Raw genomic sequence first — 16311 nt, 5'->3', positions numbered from 1 at the left:
GAATATTACAATATTCCTTAGCTTAGGGGCAGGGTTCAAATTATTTTCCGATGGTGATGGTGATGGTGAAATGGAGTACGGGTTATTTCAAAGGAAATGTTATTTAAGAATGTCTTGGAGGTGAAAAGTGTCAGATCAAGTGATGAGGCTGAAACGTGAAATTGAGGGTGTTATGTATAATGTAATTAATGGCTACGCCCCACAGGTAGGATGTGAGCTAGAGGTGAAAGAGAAATTCTGGAAGGAGCCAGACAATGTACTTCTGAGCATTCCAGACAGAGAGAGGGTATATGGTTGAGATTATTGATTATTGATTGATTATGATGGTGAGATTGTAATGGACATGTTGGTGAAAGAAACGGGTGATGAAGAAGATAAGTTTGGCCTCCAGGAATGGAAGTTGGAGGGACAGATGGTGGTAAACTTTGAAAAATGGTTGGAAATGGCTGGAGTGAACACTTTCTTCCAGAAGAGGCAGGGACATGGGGTGACTACAAGAGCGGCGGTATAGCTAGACAACATAGAATTTGGGTGGGTAGGATGACAGGTGTGTGGGGGGATTAAGAAGACAAAGGCAGAGCTGATAACCATGTGGTGGAAGCTGAAAAAGGAAGTGTTGTGGAGCTTTTCAAGAAGAAGGACACAGGTGCTCGGTGGGCAGTAGGAGCTTCCAGAAGACAGGACGACTACAGCCAAGATGATCAGAGAGACAGGCAGGAGAGTTCTTGGTGTGGTAGGAAAGGGGAGAAGGAGACTGAGTGGTTGAACCTTTACCTTACAGGAAATCATACAAGGAAAGAGGTTAGCTAAGAAGAAGTGGGACACTGAGAGGACCGAGGAGAGGAGACAAGAATACATGGAGATAAGATGGGCAAAGATAGAGGTGGCAAAGGCCAAACAAGAGGCATATGATGACATGTACTGTATGCCAGATTGGATACTAAAGAAGGAGAAAAAGATCTATACAGGTTGGCCAGACAGAGGGATAAAGATGGCAAGGATGTGCAGCAGGTTAGGGGCATTAAGGATAGAGATGTAAATGTGTTGCCTGGTGCCAGTAGTGAGCTGGATAAATGGAAAGAATATTTTGAGGAGTGGTGTGTGGTGGACCAGGAAGTAGCAATGATTAGTAAGGGAAGGTAGAAAGGCACTAAAGAGGACGAAAAATGGAAAGGCAGTTGGTCCTGATGACATCTGTGGAGGTATGGAAGCATCAAGGAGAGGTGGCTGTGGAGTTTTTGACCAGCTTGTTCAACAGAATTCTAGCGGGTGAGAAGATGCCTGAGGAATGGAGGAAAAATGTACTGGTGCTCGTTTTTAAAAACAAGGGTGATGTGCAGAGCTGTGGGAACGATAGTGTGGCTCATCAGATTTATTCCTCTATGAAGTTATGGGAACGAGTAGCGGAGGCTAGTCTCAGGACAGAAGTGAGTATTTGCGAGCAACAGTATGGTTTCATGCCTCCGAAGAGTTCCACAGTTCCATTATTTGCCTTGAGGGTGTTAATGGAGAAGTACAGAGAAGGTCAGAAGGAGCTACATTGTGTCTTTGTAGATCTCGATAAAGCCTAGGACAGGGTACCCAGAGAGGAACTGTGGTACTGGATGTGGAAGTCTGGCGTGGCAGAGAATTATGTTATAATAGTACAGGAGATATATGAGGGCAGCAGAACAGTGGTAGGTGTGACAGAGGAGTTTGCGGTGGAGGTGGGACTGCAACAGAAATCAGCTCCAAGCCCCTAACTGTTTGCAGTAGTGATGGATAGGCTGACAGATGAAGTAAGACTGGAATCCCCATGGACCATGATGTTCGCAGATGATGACGTGATCTGCAGTGAAACCAGGGAGCAGCTGGAAGAACGTTTAGAAAGGTGGAGGCATGCACTGGAAAGGAGAGGAATGAAGATTAGCCGGCGTAAGAGAAAATATGTGCATGAATGGGACAGATGGAGGGGGAAGAGTTAGCGAGGGTGGAGGACTTTAAATACTTGGGGTCAACCGTCCAGAGCAATGGTGAGTGTGGTCAGGAAGTGAAAAAACGGGTCCAAGCAGGTTGGAACGGGTGGAGGAAGGTGTCAGGTGTGTTATGTGACAGAAGAGTCTCTGCTAGAATGAAGGGCAAAGTTTATAAAACAGTGGTGAGGCTAGCCACGATTAGAGACAGTGGCACTGAAGAGACAACAGGAAGCAGAGCAAATGAAGATGTTGAGTGATCAGATTGGATAAAATTAGAAATGAGCTCATCAGATGGACTTGATTAATGAATTAAGCCACTTTGATCAGTAGCAAATAAAGTCGACTGTGTTAATTGCCACCGGCGCAGACAGCCCCTTTTGTTAAATCCGCCAGCTGCGTGCATCTGCGAGATTACAACAAGCCGATGTAACCTGCCCTCTCATAGAGTTATGCCACGCACTGTGCCGGATTTGCACTAGTCAGGATAATAGAGCCCATAATATTTAGTTGCAAATCCTTTGCTTGCATTAACTGTATCAAACCTGTGAGCCATTGACATCAGCAAACCTTTGCATTCTTCTTTTATGTGTTTCAAGGCTTTCACTGCAGCATCTTTCAGTTTGTTTTTGTGAGGTGACATTTTTGCAGTGTTAACGTCTGCGCAGGAATCTGTAACCATCCTGACTGCTCTAATATGCGTTTACACCTTAGGAGTGCAGGGAGCACAGACAGCGAGGACAGCACTGACTCGGAGGAAGAGGATTCCAAGAAAGATACATTTGAAGCGTCGAATCCCAGCACTGAAGACATTATGGAAGTTGAAACAGGTTGGTGAACTTCATCTCTTGTACTTTTTTGCAATTGGTATCGTTTCAGATAAATATACATTTTTTTTTTTTGGAAAAGATATGCAGTGCATCTGCAAAATATTCACAGCACTTCACTTTTTCACATTTTGTTCTAAAATTGATGAAATTGAATTCCCCCATCCTCAAATTCTACACACAACACCGCACAGTTAAATTTGTTTCCATTTTTTTCCAAAGTTAATTAATGTTAATGTATCTTTCTAACATAATGAAACGTCAGCCCTGTAGAGGGCTAAGGTTTCTGTTCATTAATATGACTACCGTTGAATTTGTGGCCAGTTTGTTACGATGGTGGCGACTACAGTATGTGCGTCACTATAACATGACTTCATTGAGGGTGCTTGTCATATTATTTAGGGGATAGTTTTGCTCAATAGTTAAGCACTGTAATAAATATGGCCAGTGTATTATCATGTGATCTGCAAGTGGCTACATTTTGAGTCATGTACTGTAGCTGGGGGGAAAAAAATTATTGTGTTTGGTACGAGCATGTCTTAAGAGAAGGTTGTGAAACGTGGCAAAGTTGGTTAGAGGACTTGAGAGAATTGTTGAAACTTTTGCAGATTTATTGAAAAAGACTGAAATATCACACAGCCATAAGTATTCAGACCCTTTGCTCAGTATTTAGTAGAAGCACCCTTTTGAGCTAATACAGCCATGAGTCTTTTTGGGAATGATGTAGTGAAGTTTTTCACACCTGGATTTGGGGATCCTCCGCCATTCCTCCTTGCAGGTCCTCTCCAGTTCTGTCAGGTTGGATGGGGAACGTTGGTGGAGAGCCATTTTAAGGTCTCTCCAGAGATGCTCGATTGGGTTTAAGTCAGGGCTCTGGCTGGGCCATTCAAGAATAGTCACGGAGTTGTTCTGAAGCCACTCCTTCGTTATTTTAGCTGTGTGCTTAGGGTCATTGTCTTGTTGGAAGGTGAACCTTCGGTCCAGTCTGAGGTCCTGAGCACTCTGGAGAAGGTTTTGGTCCAGGATATCCCTGTACTTGGCCGCATTCATCTTTCCTTCGAATGCAACCGGTCGTCCTGTCCCTGCAGCTGAAAAACACCCCCACAGCATGTTGCTCCCACCACCAAGCTTCACTGTTGGGACTGTATTGGACAGGTGATAAGCAGTGCCTGGTTTTCTCCACACATACTGCTTAGAATTGAAGCCAAAAAGTTCTATCTTGGTCTCATCAGACCAGAGAATCCTATCTCTCACCATCTTGGAGTACTTCAGGTGTTTTTGTTTTTTTAGCAAACTCCATGCGGGCTTTCATGTGTCTTGCACTGAGGAGAAGCTTCCGTCGGGCCACTCTGCCGTAAAGCCCCACCTGGTTGAGGGCTGCAGTGATGGTTGACTTTCTAGAACTTTCTCCCATGTCCCGACTGAATCTCTGGAGCTCAGCCACAGTGATCTTTGGGTTATTCTTTACCTCTCTCACCAAGGTTCTTCTCCCCCGATTGCTCTAAAAAAACCAAAAAAAAAACTTAAGCTAACTTATCACCTACCTATCTCTCTCTCAGCAAGCTCTTGAACACCTGGCTTTGGTCACAACTCGTGAACAACCGTGTGGCGAACTCGCCAACCGCACGTGCTGCCCCGTCCCCTCTACATCCACACAGGCTCCCGCCGGCGGCAAGACATGTCTGCAAACCACCGCGGTGGGCAGCGTCGTTGACACCCGTGCTTCCTGCTCACCCACCTTACTGTCATCTGATTGGTATAAAGCGTCTTTGAGTGTCTTGAGAAGTGCGATATAAGTTTAATATATTATTATTAAACAAAAAACTTTAATAATCGCATTAGAGACACAGAGGGGATGATATTTATGTGTATATATATATACACATTTATTTCAATTTATTTTAAATGTGCGCTTGTTTTCATGCGCTTGACTCACTCAACATTAGCTGTTAGCTTGGAGAAACGGATGCTAGTTAAAGTTATACAGGGTTTAAGGACAACGCTGTGTAGTAAAGAACAAAATATTAGGACCACTGGTGCCTGACGTGCTCCAATGTAGATATCTTCATTTTAGTTTGAAGACTTCCAAAGCTTCTAGGAGTGTTGAGTATTTGTCTTATTCCTAGTCAGCTGGTCTAAGTTCATAAACAAACAGCCAAGAGATTATTTGATGTCGCATGCTAAAAGGCTAGTTGCTACAGTGAAGTTGTGCAACATAATGGTGCCTTTGTGCCTTTTTTTTTTTTTTTTTTTAAATTAATGCTTTTTTTTATACTCATGAAATGCCAAACTTAAACTAAAATCTCTCTATATTAAATTTTTTTAATTGTGTTTGGAATTGCCTCACTGCAAATGTAGACAAACACAAATGTAAACAAATTAGTTTGCTGCGTATGCACAATGTGACTTTAAGAAAATAACAGTTGATTAGCTAAGGAAGGAAACCAATTGGTTGTTCATTTTTAAGAGAAATATATTTTCTCGTGTATTCAAAATTGCTCTTTAAACCAGTAAAAATATATTTCATCCAAATACTTGATTATTCGATTATTATTATGATTATTATTCACTACTGGATACATTTCTTATTTGTGACAGGTCTGTTTGTCACTTTGAAATAAAGTGAGAAAAAGTAAGCAGTCATACTGTTGTTTATTTTTTCAGAGAATAGTTGAAAATGTACTATATCATGGTATATTGTTATCGTGATATAAAATGACCCATATCGTGAAAGATGTTTTTCCATGTCTCCCAGCTCTAATTATGGTCATGTGTATGTATGTATGTCATTTCAATGACTGTCTGTTTTTTTTTTTTTTTACATTTTTATATATTAATGATAACAATACCATATCAAGAAACATAGCTTTTTATGAAAACAATCAAATTTACCCATGCAAGACATTTTTCAAAGAGGTCATGTGAGAAACTGAAACAGTTGTAGAGGGCCGCACCAACATACCTCAGTTATGTTAAATATAAATTGAATGTGTTTTTTAAAGCAATAAATTGTATTGTTTTAATAAGCTGCTACTTGTGTAGCTACGGTATATGTTTTTATAATTGGGAAATAAAAATTTCAATGTTAGCCACATTAAAATGACTTATTTACACTTTGTTCCATCACTATTACACGTTAATTTTACATCACTATTTAATAAATATTCACTAAAAACATCTCTACCATGTCCATGATTTTTTTTTAAAGTGGGTTAACAAATTGGGCCGTGCGTTGTCTCGTCCCTCATATAGGACGTACAACTGTACAAATCACTAACACATATTAGTCGTTCTTAGTTTGGACTGGACTGGAATTCATTACCAGAGAAAATCCCTGGACTGTGCACATCATTTTATTTTGACTTCATAAAGGCTGCGAGGGCCGGTAAGAGACCGTGGACGGGCTGGATGTGGCCCGCCGGCTGTACTATGCCCATGTGTGCATTGAATGAAAATTGATCACAGTGATTGGATGGATTTGAGGTTAGCGTGTCGGTGTGGCCTTTGACAACCATTACGTGGCCCCTTTGGAAAATTGATTGCCCACCCCTCGTCAACATCATAGACCATCACAAACCAAGGAACCCGGCCCAGTTCATATACCGCATTGTCTCAGTTTCTTGAGAAGAAAAGTCCACCCGATCGAAAACGATCAGTGAACCTTGTCCACTTTTCAACAGCTTTCAAAATACGGTAGATGCAGTCTCTTGTCAAATAAACTGTAATATTATTAATTTCAACCCAATGTAGACAGCCACTGTCAATTTTCATGGACTCTTGTATTCCACCACCCAACAGCCTCATTAAGCCGGCTGTTTTTGTGTGCTTTTCTCTCTCTCCTTTTCTCCCATAGACACAGCATGGAGCAGCTATTGTGCTCCAAATTCCAACTCGGAGACAGGCTGGGCCGATTTCTCCAACTTCTCCCCCACCAGGTAAGTAATATTGATCATTTTTTTCTGTCTGGAACCATTTGTTCCCCGTCACAAAGCTTTGCATATTAAATGGGTGCTTCTGATTAAAAACATTCTCATTTAGCCCCAATGACCCACTAATGTGCAACTCTCCCGTTGCTATGGAAACCAACATAGAGAAGCTGGATCCGCTGGGCGTCATTGGACCATTATATTCAGAGGGTGAGATCAATGGATTGAAATCATTCTAACGCAGTCCTATTGACAACCTTTGCTATCTCTTTTTTTTTTAAATAGAAAGTCATGGCTGGTTGAGTCCTGGTATTTCTTCTTCCTCCTCTGTCACTTCTAAGAGTTGTGCAAGATCTAAAATGGCGGATGAAACTACCTGCAATGTGCAACGCAGTATTACAGATACAGTCGTTAATGGCTCCATAAAAGAGACTTTCAGCCTCACTGTTGATGCAAAGACGGAGACAGCTGTCTTCAAGAGGTTAGCCACACATAACACGAGTTAAAGCCCATGCTTTTTAGTAGACCTGCTAGTCAAAATCTTTTTTCAGCAATATGGTGCAGTGAAGGTTAATGGTTGGGATTGTTCTTTTTGCACTTATCTTGTTAGAGATATTAAATTAGCCAAGGAAAGAATTCATCATTGTAATGTATTGGATGACAAGCAATCAAGACATGTTTTGAGAGTTGTTTTTACTGTATCTAATGAAAATTATACTTACCGTAACCTATATGATATCAACTTCAGCTACCTCTTACAGAGGTTTAGCAATGTCTCTCGTGACTTCTCTATCCTTATATATTTGGTCGTTCTCTCACTGTGCCCTTGTTCATCCCGCATTACACACTATTTTAGTAATTAACATTTTTATTATAAACCTATTGACACTTGCAACGTAAGCTTCCCTTCCTCTCTCCCTTGCTGTGCACTGTCGGTGTGGTCTTCGTCAGAGTGTTGAAATCATATCGGTATGTACCACCAATCAAATTTCAGCCTGCAGCCATTAACCTCAAACATTTCTGTCCATATTTTGATATTGTTCATATTTTTTCATTATCTGTTTTGCATGTGATGTGATCAGAAGTGTTTTTCATTTGGGTTTAATTTGAAAGTTTGTATAAAATATTCAGAAATTCATTTCATATGAATTCTTTGGTCATAATGATAATGGTTATGTTTGGAGCAAAAAGGGGGACGCTTCAGAACACCAGCTGAAACATTAAGTAAAGTGCTGGTTTGTTGGGGGTTGCTTTTCTACAGGAGGGACTGGTGAACTTAAAAAAATAAAAATAAATGAGGCGGTGTCATGTTCAAAGAAAACTATTAGATGTCGTCTGTGTAGATTCTCAGTTATCCAGGTCATGGTAATCGGTAGTCGTTGGAATCTTCTTGGTTGTTGAAGACTTGAGCTCTTGAAATGTCATGAAAAATTTGAAATGTTGGTACTGTCGAGCAGTTTAAACCATTTCTCACCTCTGTGTTCACCTACTAAACAGTAGGAGGAAAAAGCAGGGGAATAGTTTCACAGTTTTTCCCCTTTCCTGCCTGCTAAACAGAAGAAGAAATAGGAACAAATGTGATCCTGTTTTCTCAGATTTGTGCCTCTACATTTTCCTATGAAAGATTGTCATTTAAAAAAGTGGGGGAAGAAACTATGTCCAGAGAATACCTCACAATGAAACACATTCCAGTGGGCCATTATTTGGGCAGGGTGCAACATTTACAAATGAAAGACAGCTAATTATCAGTGATCATGTTGTTAGTCTTAAACCAAATCATCATTTGACGTAGCCAAACTAGGGCTGAGGGGATCTGAAAATCCTGGGAGTTCTAGCGTTAACACTGCCCCAGGATTTCTCAGTTTCTCTGACTAGTGTCGGGCATTTAATTATAATCCCACTTGTTTGTTCAGTTTGACAAGGAGCAGCCGTGAGTGAATGTGTCGACTAATTGTCTAGTTTTTGCTTTTATTGTACAGTCGTTCTCTGAGATATGAGTGACCCGACTTACGAGTTATTTGAGATACAAGAGGTTATGCAGATGATTTCTTTCTTTGTGAATGAGAGCTAAAATTTGAGGTTTGAGCATCGTATGGTCACAGTGAACTCAACTCACTATACAACAAGCAGCAGTTAGGCAGATAGTAAACATCCATCCATCCATTTGCTGTACCGCTTATCCTCACGAGGTTCGTGGGCATGCTGGAGCCTATCCCATCTATCTTCGGGCGAGAACTGGTTGCCAGCCAATCACAGGGCACATATAAACAAACAGCCATTCGCACTCACATGCACACCTACGGGCAATTTAGTAAACAATTCTTTTAAAAATTAAAAAAAACTGTCTTCAAGCTTTTTAATGCTACTCCCAATTAAAATTTACAGTCAAACTAAAAATAAAACACATGATGTACTTAAAAGAACTACACAACTTTTCCTTGTGGTCCCTTAATTCTATCGCACAATGTAAAATGCCATAGATGGGCTAGAGAATAGCATCAATAGTCGCCGTGTTATAACCCTTTGAGCAACAGACAACAAACCTGGAATTGTTATGGAAATTGAAATGCATTTTCCAGGACCTTGAAAAGTTATAGAAAACTAAAGTTTTCTATAAAGTTTAGAAAAGTCACGGAAATGTGTGGATAATATTTAGGACGCGTAAAACATGAATAAAATGGTCTAACGTGCGATGAAAATTTACTTTGACATGAAAGTGTGACGTCATGTTCGTAATTTAAATCCCTGCTGATCATAACACTTGAGACTGTGAGTCCCGCCTGGGATGCACATGTTCTGGAAGCAATGAGTTCCAGCCCTGGAACAATGATTCCCTGCAACTTTTGATCACGGAATACAGATATACAGTAATCCTCCGCGATGTCACAGTTCTTGCTTCGCGGTCCCACTATATTGCAGATTTTTATGACAGTTACCCTATCTTTTATACTGTACAATATTTTGGTTATCAATTGCTCTGCGCTCTCAATATATGTATTTCGGCCTGCCACGATAGCTTAGCACGATAGTTTTTTGGAACGATACATTTTCCACATAACTTTCACAATAAAAAAAATAGTATCGTGGATGTTTTTTTATGCCTCTGATATAGATATTAGATGATAATAATTAATTGTACACATCTTACAAATGTTGCCCTGGTAATCAAACGTGAGCTCAACTGTGTTATGTTCTCGCATTACAAAATAACAGTAGGGCTGCATTTCAAAATAAGAGCAAGTCAATAAAAAGAGGTTATACGGTCAAACTTCAGAAAAGTATTTTAAAATTTCCCCTTTTCTGTTTGACCTCTTGACACAACAGTAAAGTCTCAAAAGATTTTTTGTTCAACAAATCTTAACTGAACCGTTTTAGAGGTCATGTTTGTGTATTTAAAAAAAAAAAACAAACAAAAAAAAAAAAACTATTGTTTCATTATGGCGTTTCACATAAATGCACTTTTAATAAGTGCTCCCAGTGGGAACTTCCCACTGAGAAGTACAAACAAAAATGACTGGCCAATCCCCTTTAAGCGGCATTTTTTGGGGAAATGTTCTCTTTCTTTATCGGTCATTGTCTGATCTTTCTCAGTCTTTAATTCAACTTCCACACCAGGTCTCTTTCTCTCTCTCTCTCCCCTGGTACATTTCTCCTCGTCTCTGTCTGGGGCCGCACGCAGTCCGTGATTACCGCCTGACATTCAGATTTGATTGGCTGAACACGCATGTGATTGGTCGGTATGGTCCGTCACTACCATAAAGCCTGCAATGTTGCGCGACTTGGAATAGAAGCGCCCCGTATGTGTTGAATCCTAACTTTCTAATCGTTGGCTGGAATGGATCAATGGCATGGAAAGACGGTTTGAGATAAGAGTTTTTTTGTGTTACAAGTGTGGTCACAGAACAAATGAAACTTGTGTCATAAGGCCCCACTGTATTATTACAATTGTTAAAATCATACTTGTGTGTAAGCTGTGAAGATGCTACTAAAACAGTTAATGTACAGTTAATAAAGATTTGTGCCTGTGTGTATAAATTTGACCCTACGTAGGTTCGAGGAAATGCACTTCGTGTTTTTAAACTCATTGCCTATGTTCCAAAGTATAATCTGCAACCCTGGAAAAAGAATGGTTCAAATCAATAATTAAAAACCTCAAATGATTATGACGACATTTCCCATGAAGGTGGTGTTTAATGGGCAAGATAATCAACCTTTTCAACATCAAACTTTTCCAACCGTGCCTTTATGGACCTTGCTGCACTGGGATGGCGGAATAGAAAAGGGTCTCTCTAAGATTGTTCCCGTATGCAGTCGTTTGAATTTGTCATGTCAGCTCCTCTAATGTTAGCCTCGAGGCAAGCGTCCCTCTTTGTGATAATTTATGGTTTACAATGCAACTAAATAAGTGTACAGGAAATCCTTAATAACCATAATTTGGCCTCAATCTGGGTTTCTTTAATTGGCTCTAGACATTAAAATAGATGTATCTTTTATCATCAATACGATTTACTTATTGTGTAATTGTTGTCCAATATATATATATTTTTTCATGGTTTTGTGTAAATACATGGACTGCATCTTGCATTGTGTTGACATCTGTTAATGTGAGTTGCAACATACTTTGGGTTTTGCAATGACTGTGTCTCTCCTCTTGTAAGCAGTGAGAAGTGCAAGTACACGTTGGAATTCCCCAATGGCACTCAAGAGGAAATGTCAAGCATAGATGATGCCAAGTAAGTCAGATTGCACTTCATTCCATTTGTTCCTGACTGTGTCAGTAAACTGATTGATACCAAATGTTCTCAGTTTTGTTTTACAGTAATCCCTCGCAAAAATCGCAGTTAATTTATTGCGGATTCAGTGGATTTTTTTACATTTTATTTTATTGATCAGTATAGTGCAGTTACTCACATGTACATCTCTGTCACAGTTATTAATGGCTGTTCGATTATGTGACAGCACTGACTTTCATAATGACAAATGACCTCTATTACTTTGGAGAAATACAAACCTCATTTATTTCCATAATTCCATTCAAAAAGTTAAACTTCAATAAATTATAGATTCATGGCCCATAATTGAAACAGTTTCAAGTATTTGGGCTTCCAGCTCATAAAACCCATGAAATCGGGAATTCAAAAAATTAGAATACTGTGACGAAAACATTTACTTGGCAGTTTTTGTCGGAAAAAAAAAAGAAAGAAATTAGGGTCACATTAAATCAATCAAAATATGTTACTTTCAAAATGATATGTTAGTTGGTTGGCAATCCCTTTGTCTTAATCACTGAATGTGAGTGCGAATGGTTGTTTGTTTGTATGTGCCCTGCGATTGGCTGGCGCCCAGTTCAGGGTGTACCCCGCCTCTCGCCCGAAGATAGCTGGGTTAGGCTCCGGCACGCCCGCGACCCTAGTGAGGAAAACCATCCCACCTCACAGCTGCTGCAACGATCGGTTTGCAATAACCAAAGAATTCCTGCACAAACTGTCAGAAACCATCTCAGGGAAGCTCCTCTGCATGCTCGTCGTCCTCATCGGTGTCTCGACCTGACTGCAGTTCGTCGTAGCACCTGCACCTCACTAAAGTGCCAGTAACTATTATTGAATTGCATAAGTGATTTTTTTTTCAATTTACATAAAGACTCAAATAAAAAAAATGGCTCGCTACTTCGTCAATTAACATCTGGGGTGTGCGGTTCCTGTGACGTAACCCCCTGGATAAACGAGGGATTACTGTACTGCTGTATACCGGACAAAGTTATCGCTGATGGGAAAGGTACTGTACCTTAGTTTGTTGTATAATCTGATACTATACCTCTCAATGTGCAGTCATTGTACAAATATGACTAGCATAGTATTACTATTTTGATGAATTTCCATGTACCAATATGAATCATCTTCAATATATAACAAACAAGTACCCCATATAACATAAATGACACGCCAATAGATTTATTTGAAAATGTTTCAATATAAAATCAATATTGTCCATGGTATATTATACTACAAAATACTCAATGTGAGCCAATGTGCATACACAAAGTGTACTTTGTGTTAAAATGATTATTTAAAAAAATGTTCAAACCTACCTTGCTTTCTTCCTTTCTCCTGATTTTTTTATTTTTTTTAATTATTTTTTAAACCTATCCTACATATTTGCTACCCACCTTACATAATTTGAGTGTGAGGGTTAGAGTAAAAGCAAGCTGGAATCGAACCAGGCTGTGCCATGATGCACTCAGTTATCAGAGTCAAGTCTCTTTATTGGGTAAGTATATTATAGCACGGTAGATCCAGTCAGATATGCCTGAGGGACCATTCTGGAAACATTAGGTTCTCTTTAAAGACTTAATAATATTTATAGAACTCTCACAGTTTCCTATTTTAGAATCACTAAAGATCTTACTCTCGCCTTTAAAGGTGCCATTATTTACCAAATGAACTTTTTCTAGTATTTGGGATGTAATATTGGCTCTATGGTGCGTCAGTACACGTGATTTATGAATTAAAATCGTCCACACATTCCTGAGTTTCTGACATTTTTCTGCCGAGAGGCCTGAAATCAGGTCATTCGAATTTCTCGAGCTTATCTACGTCACTAGCAAAGATCTCTGCCTACCTCTTTGCTTCTGAGCCAGTGCTGTCAACATAACAAACGTGTGCTCTCACAAGCCAAATATGGACAAAGCGGATACAAAACTGGGTCAAACAGAAGTAGCTGTCAGAGGGGCCTTTTCTGGACACTCGTATGACAAAACCAAGGTTTTTTTTTTTTTTTAAATGAAATTGACACTTTCATACTGCGTCCATGTTAGCGAGTAACTCTGAGTTTTAAATAGCCAAAATATGGGACCTTTAAAATATGTTTTTTTTTTTTGTGTCTTTTTTTCCCTCATCTACCCAGACTGGACCAGAGTGCCATGTCCTCAGATCCAGCAGTAAATGGACCAGCATGAGGATTGTGTATTCTCAGTTTTAAAACCAGCATAATCCACCATTGAGAAGATTCTCCTGACGAATTTGCAAAGGCCATGCAACTTTCTTTGACAGAATCAGCAACATTGCCATCAGCTCAGATGAATGCCAATGGTGTAGTGTCGTTTTGATCTGCAACTGACATCTTCTCATACAGATTTATTTAGGAATGTCACTATGGTTGAGAAGACGATTGTATGAATAAAATATTTTCTAAAATGTAATCAGAGTGATGAGGGGAATCTCTATCGCTACCTTCTAAACTTGGCTAATCAATCAGAAGTCTGATCGGTCTTACGAGAATGCACATATTGAGATCTTTGTACCTCAACATTTGACCTTTGGGGTCTAATGCACTTTCCCCGCCTTCACTGCCACACCTTAATGCAATTCTGGAATGAGTCTTCCGAGATCCCGCGCAGCTCGCCGTTTTGATGTCGTCCACGTCTTCATAACGGGTCTCCTTGATGACCCCCTTGAGCATTCGAAAAAGGTCAAATATAAAAAAAAATAAAAAATCACTTGAAGCCAGGTCAGGTGAGCGGAGAGGTCGCTGCAGCACTGCGATGTTCTTCTCGGCCAGGAACATTTTTCCTTCGCTTTATACACACGCATCAGACTGATGCTCAGCACAGACCCCCAATTACAATGTTAGCTGTGGAAATGCACGAAAAACAAAGAAAATTCAAATATACCACACGAGACAAACGGTGAAATGTATCTTTATTAGATTACCACGGAAGAAACAGATTCGTCTTTATTGAAGTTAACATTATACATGTACAGCAGGGGGAATAATGAATTGATTCTGTGCTGAATTTATGTTTGCTCACTTGCAAGGAAATGAACAGGTGCCATTTGTTGTTTGGTTATTGGTCATAGTAGTACTATAAACAAGTGGTTCTCAAACTGTGGTACGAGTACCACGAGCGGTACGCAGGCTGAGTCTAGCGGTACACAAAAGAATCACTGACTTAAATAGAAACAAAATTTACATTTAAAACATGCAATTCAATCAAACATCAGAATAATAGCTCGTAGCTGCAGTATGTATACGTTTTATAACTTAAAAAAAAAAAAAGTGTTCATATTCAAGTCTGCGTAATGTTACAGTGGCTTACAATAATATACTCTGGTGACCAAATTGGGCCTTGAGTGAAATTTTGTGCGTACTGTACGCATGGAAACATGTTGTGTTTTTTTTTTTTCTGGAAAGTGTGTAGGGTGACTGCATTGTATTGGGGGGAAGCCGTGTATTGTCAAATCGAGCGCCTTTCCTCAACAAAAACACTGAAGGTGGGTCACGGGTGAATCTTTTCAGCACGACGATGTCCCAAATGACTCAAGAAGAAGCGCAAAGCGAGACGCCATTAGGAAACCTGCGAAGGGAGCTGAAGCTTTTGAGTTTCCCAACAGCAGCCAATAAACTTGAAGGATCTCGACAGTTTCTCGAAGCAAGAGTGGGCCGAAATTCCTCCCGAGCCGTGTACAAACCCGGTGACCAACTTCACATCAAGCTGTGTTTGCCAATACAGGATTCTTCCCCAATTACTTCATACTAGCGACTTCATACTACATGCATACATCTCAATTGGGTTGAAGTCAGGACTCTTGACTCCAAAAGGCAAGCAATTTTGTCTGCTGAAGCTTTCTGTTGTTGTTTGGCCTCTTCAGTCTAAACTGGTGGGTGTTTTTATAGGGGTGGGCACATTTAATCAAAACCTCCAATAATGTCACGTTGATTGGAGTCCAGGTTGGCTGACTCAGCTCTGACATATGTCATAAGGCACACATAGTTTTCCCTCCTTGCACTAAGAATGTTTACATAGTGGTATTGGTTCAAGGTAACTCTATTGTTGAGTCTCGGATCACATTTTATGACCAATTTGTGAAATTTCAAGCAATTCCATCGGGTTTTCCTACTTTTTCTAGCAACTGTGCACTGACGCCTCAAAAGGACTCACGATGAAGTAGGAGCATCATTTGTAGTTAAAGAATTAAGCGCTCAACGACTCAAAGGAATGAATCAGTACCAGAGTTTCTTTTTACACTGGGGAAATGATGGGAATGTTTTTGACACTACATTGCAGAGTAGAAAGAGGTGAGACCATAAATGGCAGTAATATTTTCACTCCAGTTCATCCATAAAAACAACCATTAGAACCACTCTTAGAAATACGGTACAACAACGGACACAATTCAGTCCTGTAATATTTGTTGCAGTCGTTTAGATGATGTTTTTTGTTCTAAAATTGGTCAAATCAAATGTAAATATATATATTTTTTTCTCATGAAATAATTAGTTCAATGGCTATAGTGGCGCCTTGAGATACGAGTGACCAGACTTCGACGTCTTTCAAGATACAGGCGGTTGTTCGGACAGAGAGTTGCACAACTACAGAATGCTGCCAGGCATATATTCTTTATCCTCTGCAAAGAACAACTAATATTACTGCCATACTGAGGAGCTGAGATGTCTACATGTACAGTATATCTACGTCTGTAGTACACCACAAGGAACAGCACAATCTCAATTGAATTGGAGCCCAAACTGTTTGATTCCTTCACATTCTATTGAATTCCATCATCGACTGTGCCGCTTTTCCTCACTTGGGTCGCAGGCATGCTGGAG

At 40.0% G+C, this 16311-nt stretch overlaps 1 protein-coding gene across 12 annotated transcripts in view; it reads left to right on the top strand.

Annotated features, from left to right (window-relative positions):
- ppp6r3 (protein phosphatase 6, regulatory subunit 3) overlaps window positions 1-13903 on the top strand; it is a 70368-nt gene extending 56465 nt beyond the window's left edge. For 4 of the 12 annotated variants that reach the window (XM_061773448.1, XM_061773440.1, XM_061773450.1 and 1 more), the window contains 7 exons: window positions 2667-2782; window positions 6633-6714; window positions 6818-6915; window positions 6991-7186; window positions 7657-7674; window positions 11364-11438; window positions 13609-13903. In XM_061773448.1, coding sequence (XP_061629432.1) covers window positions 2667-2782; window positions 6633-6714; window positions 6818-6915; window positions 6991-7186; window positions 7657-7674; window positions 11364-11438; window positions 13609-13660 — 637 coding nt within the window. In that variant the 3' untranslated portion in view covers window positions 13661-13903. Of the gene's footprint in view, window positions 1-2666; window positions 2783-6632; window positions 6715-6817; window positions 6916-6990; window positions 7187-7656; window positions 7675-11363; window positions 11439-12051; window positions 13227-13608 lie in introns of those variants that run through there. The other 8 variants (XM_061773441.1, XM_061773443.1, XM_061773444.1 and 5 more) reach the window with 8 other exon arrangements.
- Window positions 13904-16311: the final 2408 nt, after the last annotated feature.

Source organism: Phyllopteryx taeniolatus, chromosome 5 (genome assembly GCF_024500385.1).
Source record: "Phyllopteryx taeniolatus isolate TA_2022b chromosome 5, UOR_Ptae_1.2, whole genome shotgun sequence".
Taxonomy (NCBI): domain Eukaryota; kingdom Metazoa; phylum Chordata; class Actinopteri; order Syngnathiformes; family Syngnathidae; genus Phyllopteryx; species Phyllopteryx taeniolatus.
The sequence above is the reverse complement of the archived record's forward strand: the minus strand, read 5'-3'. Positions and strand labels throughout refer to the sequence as shown.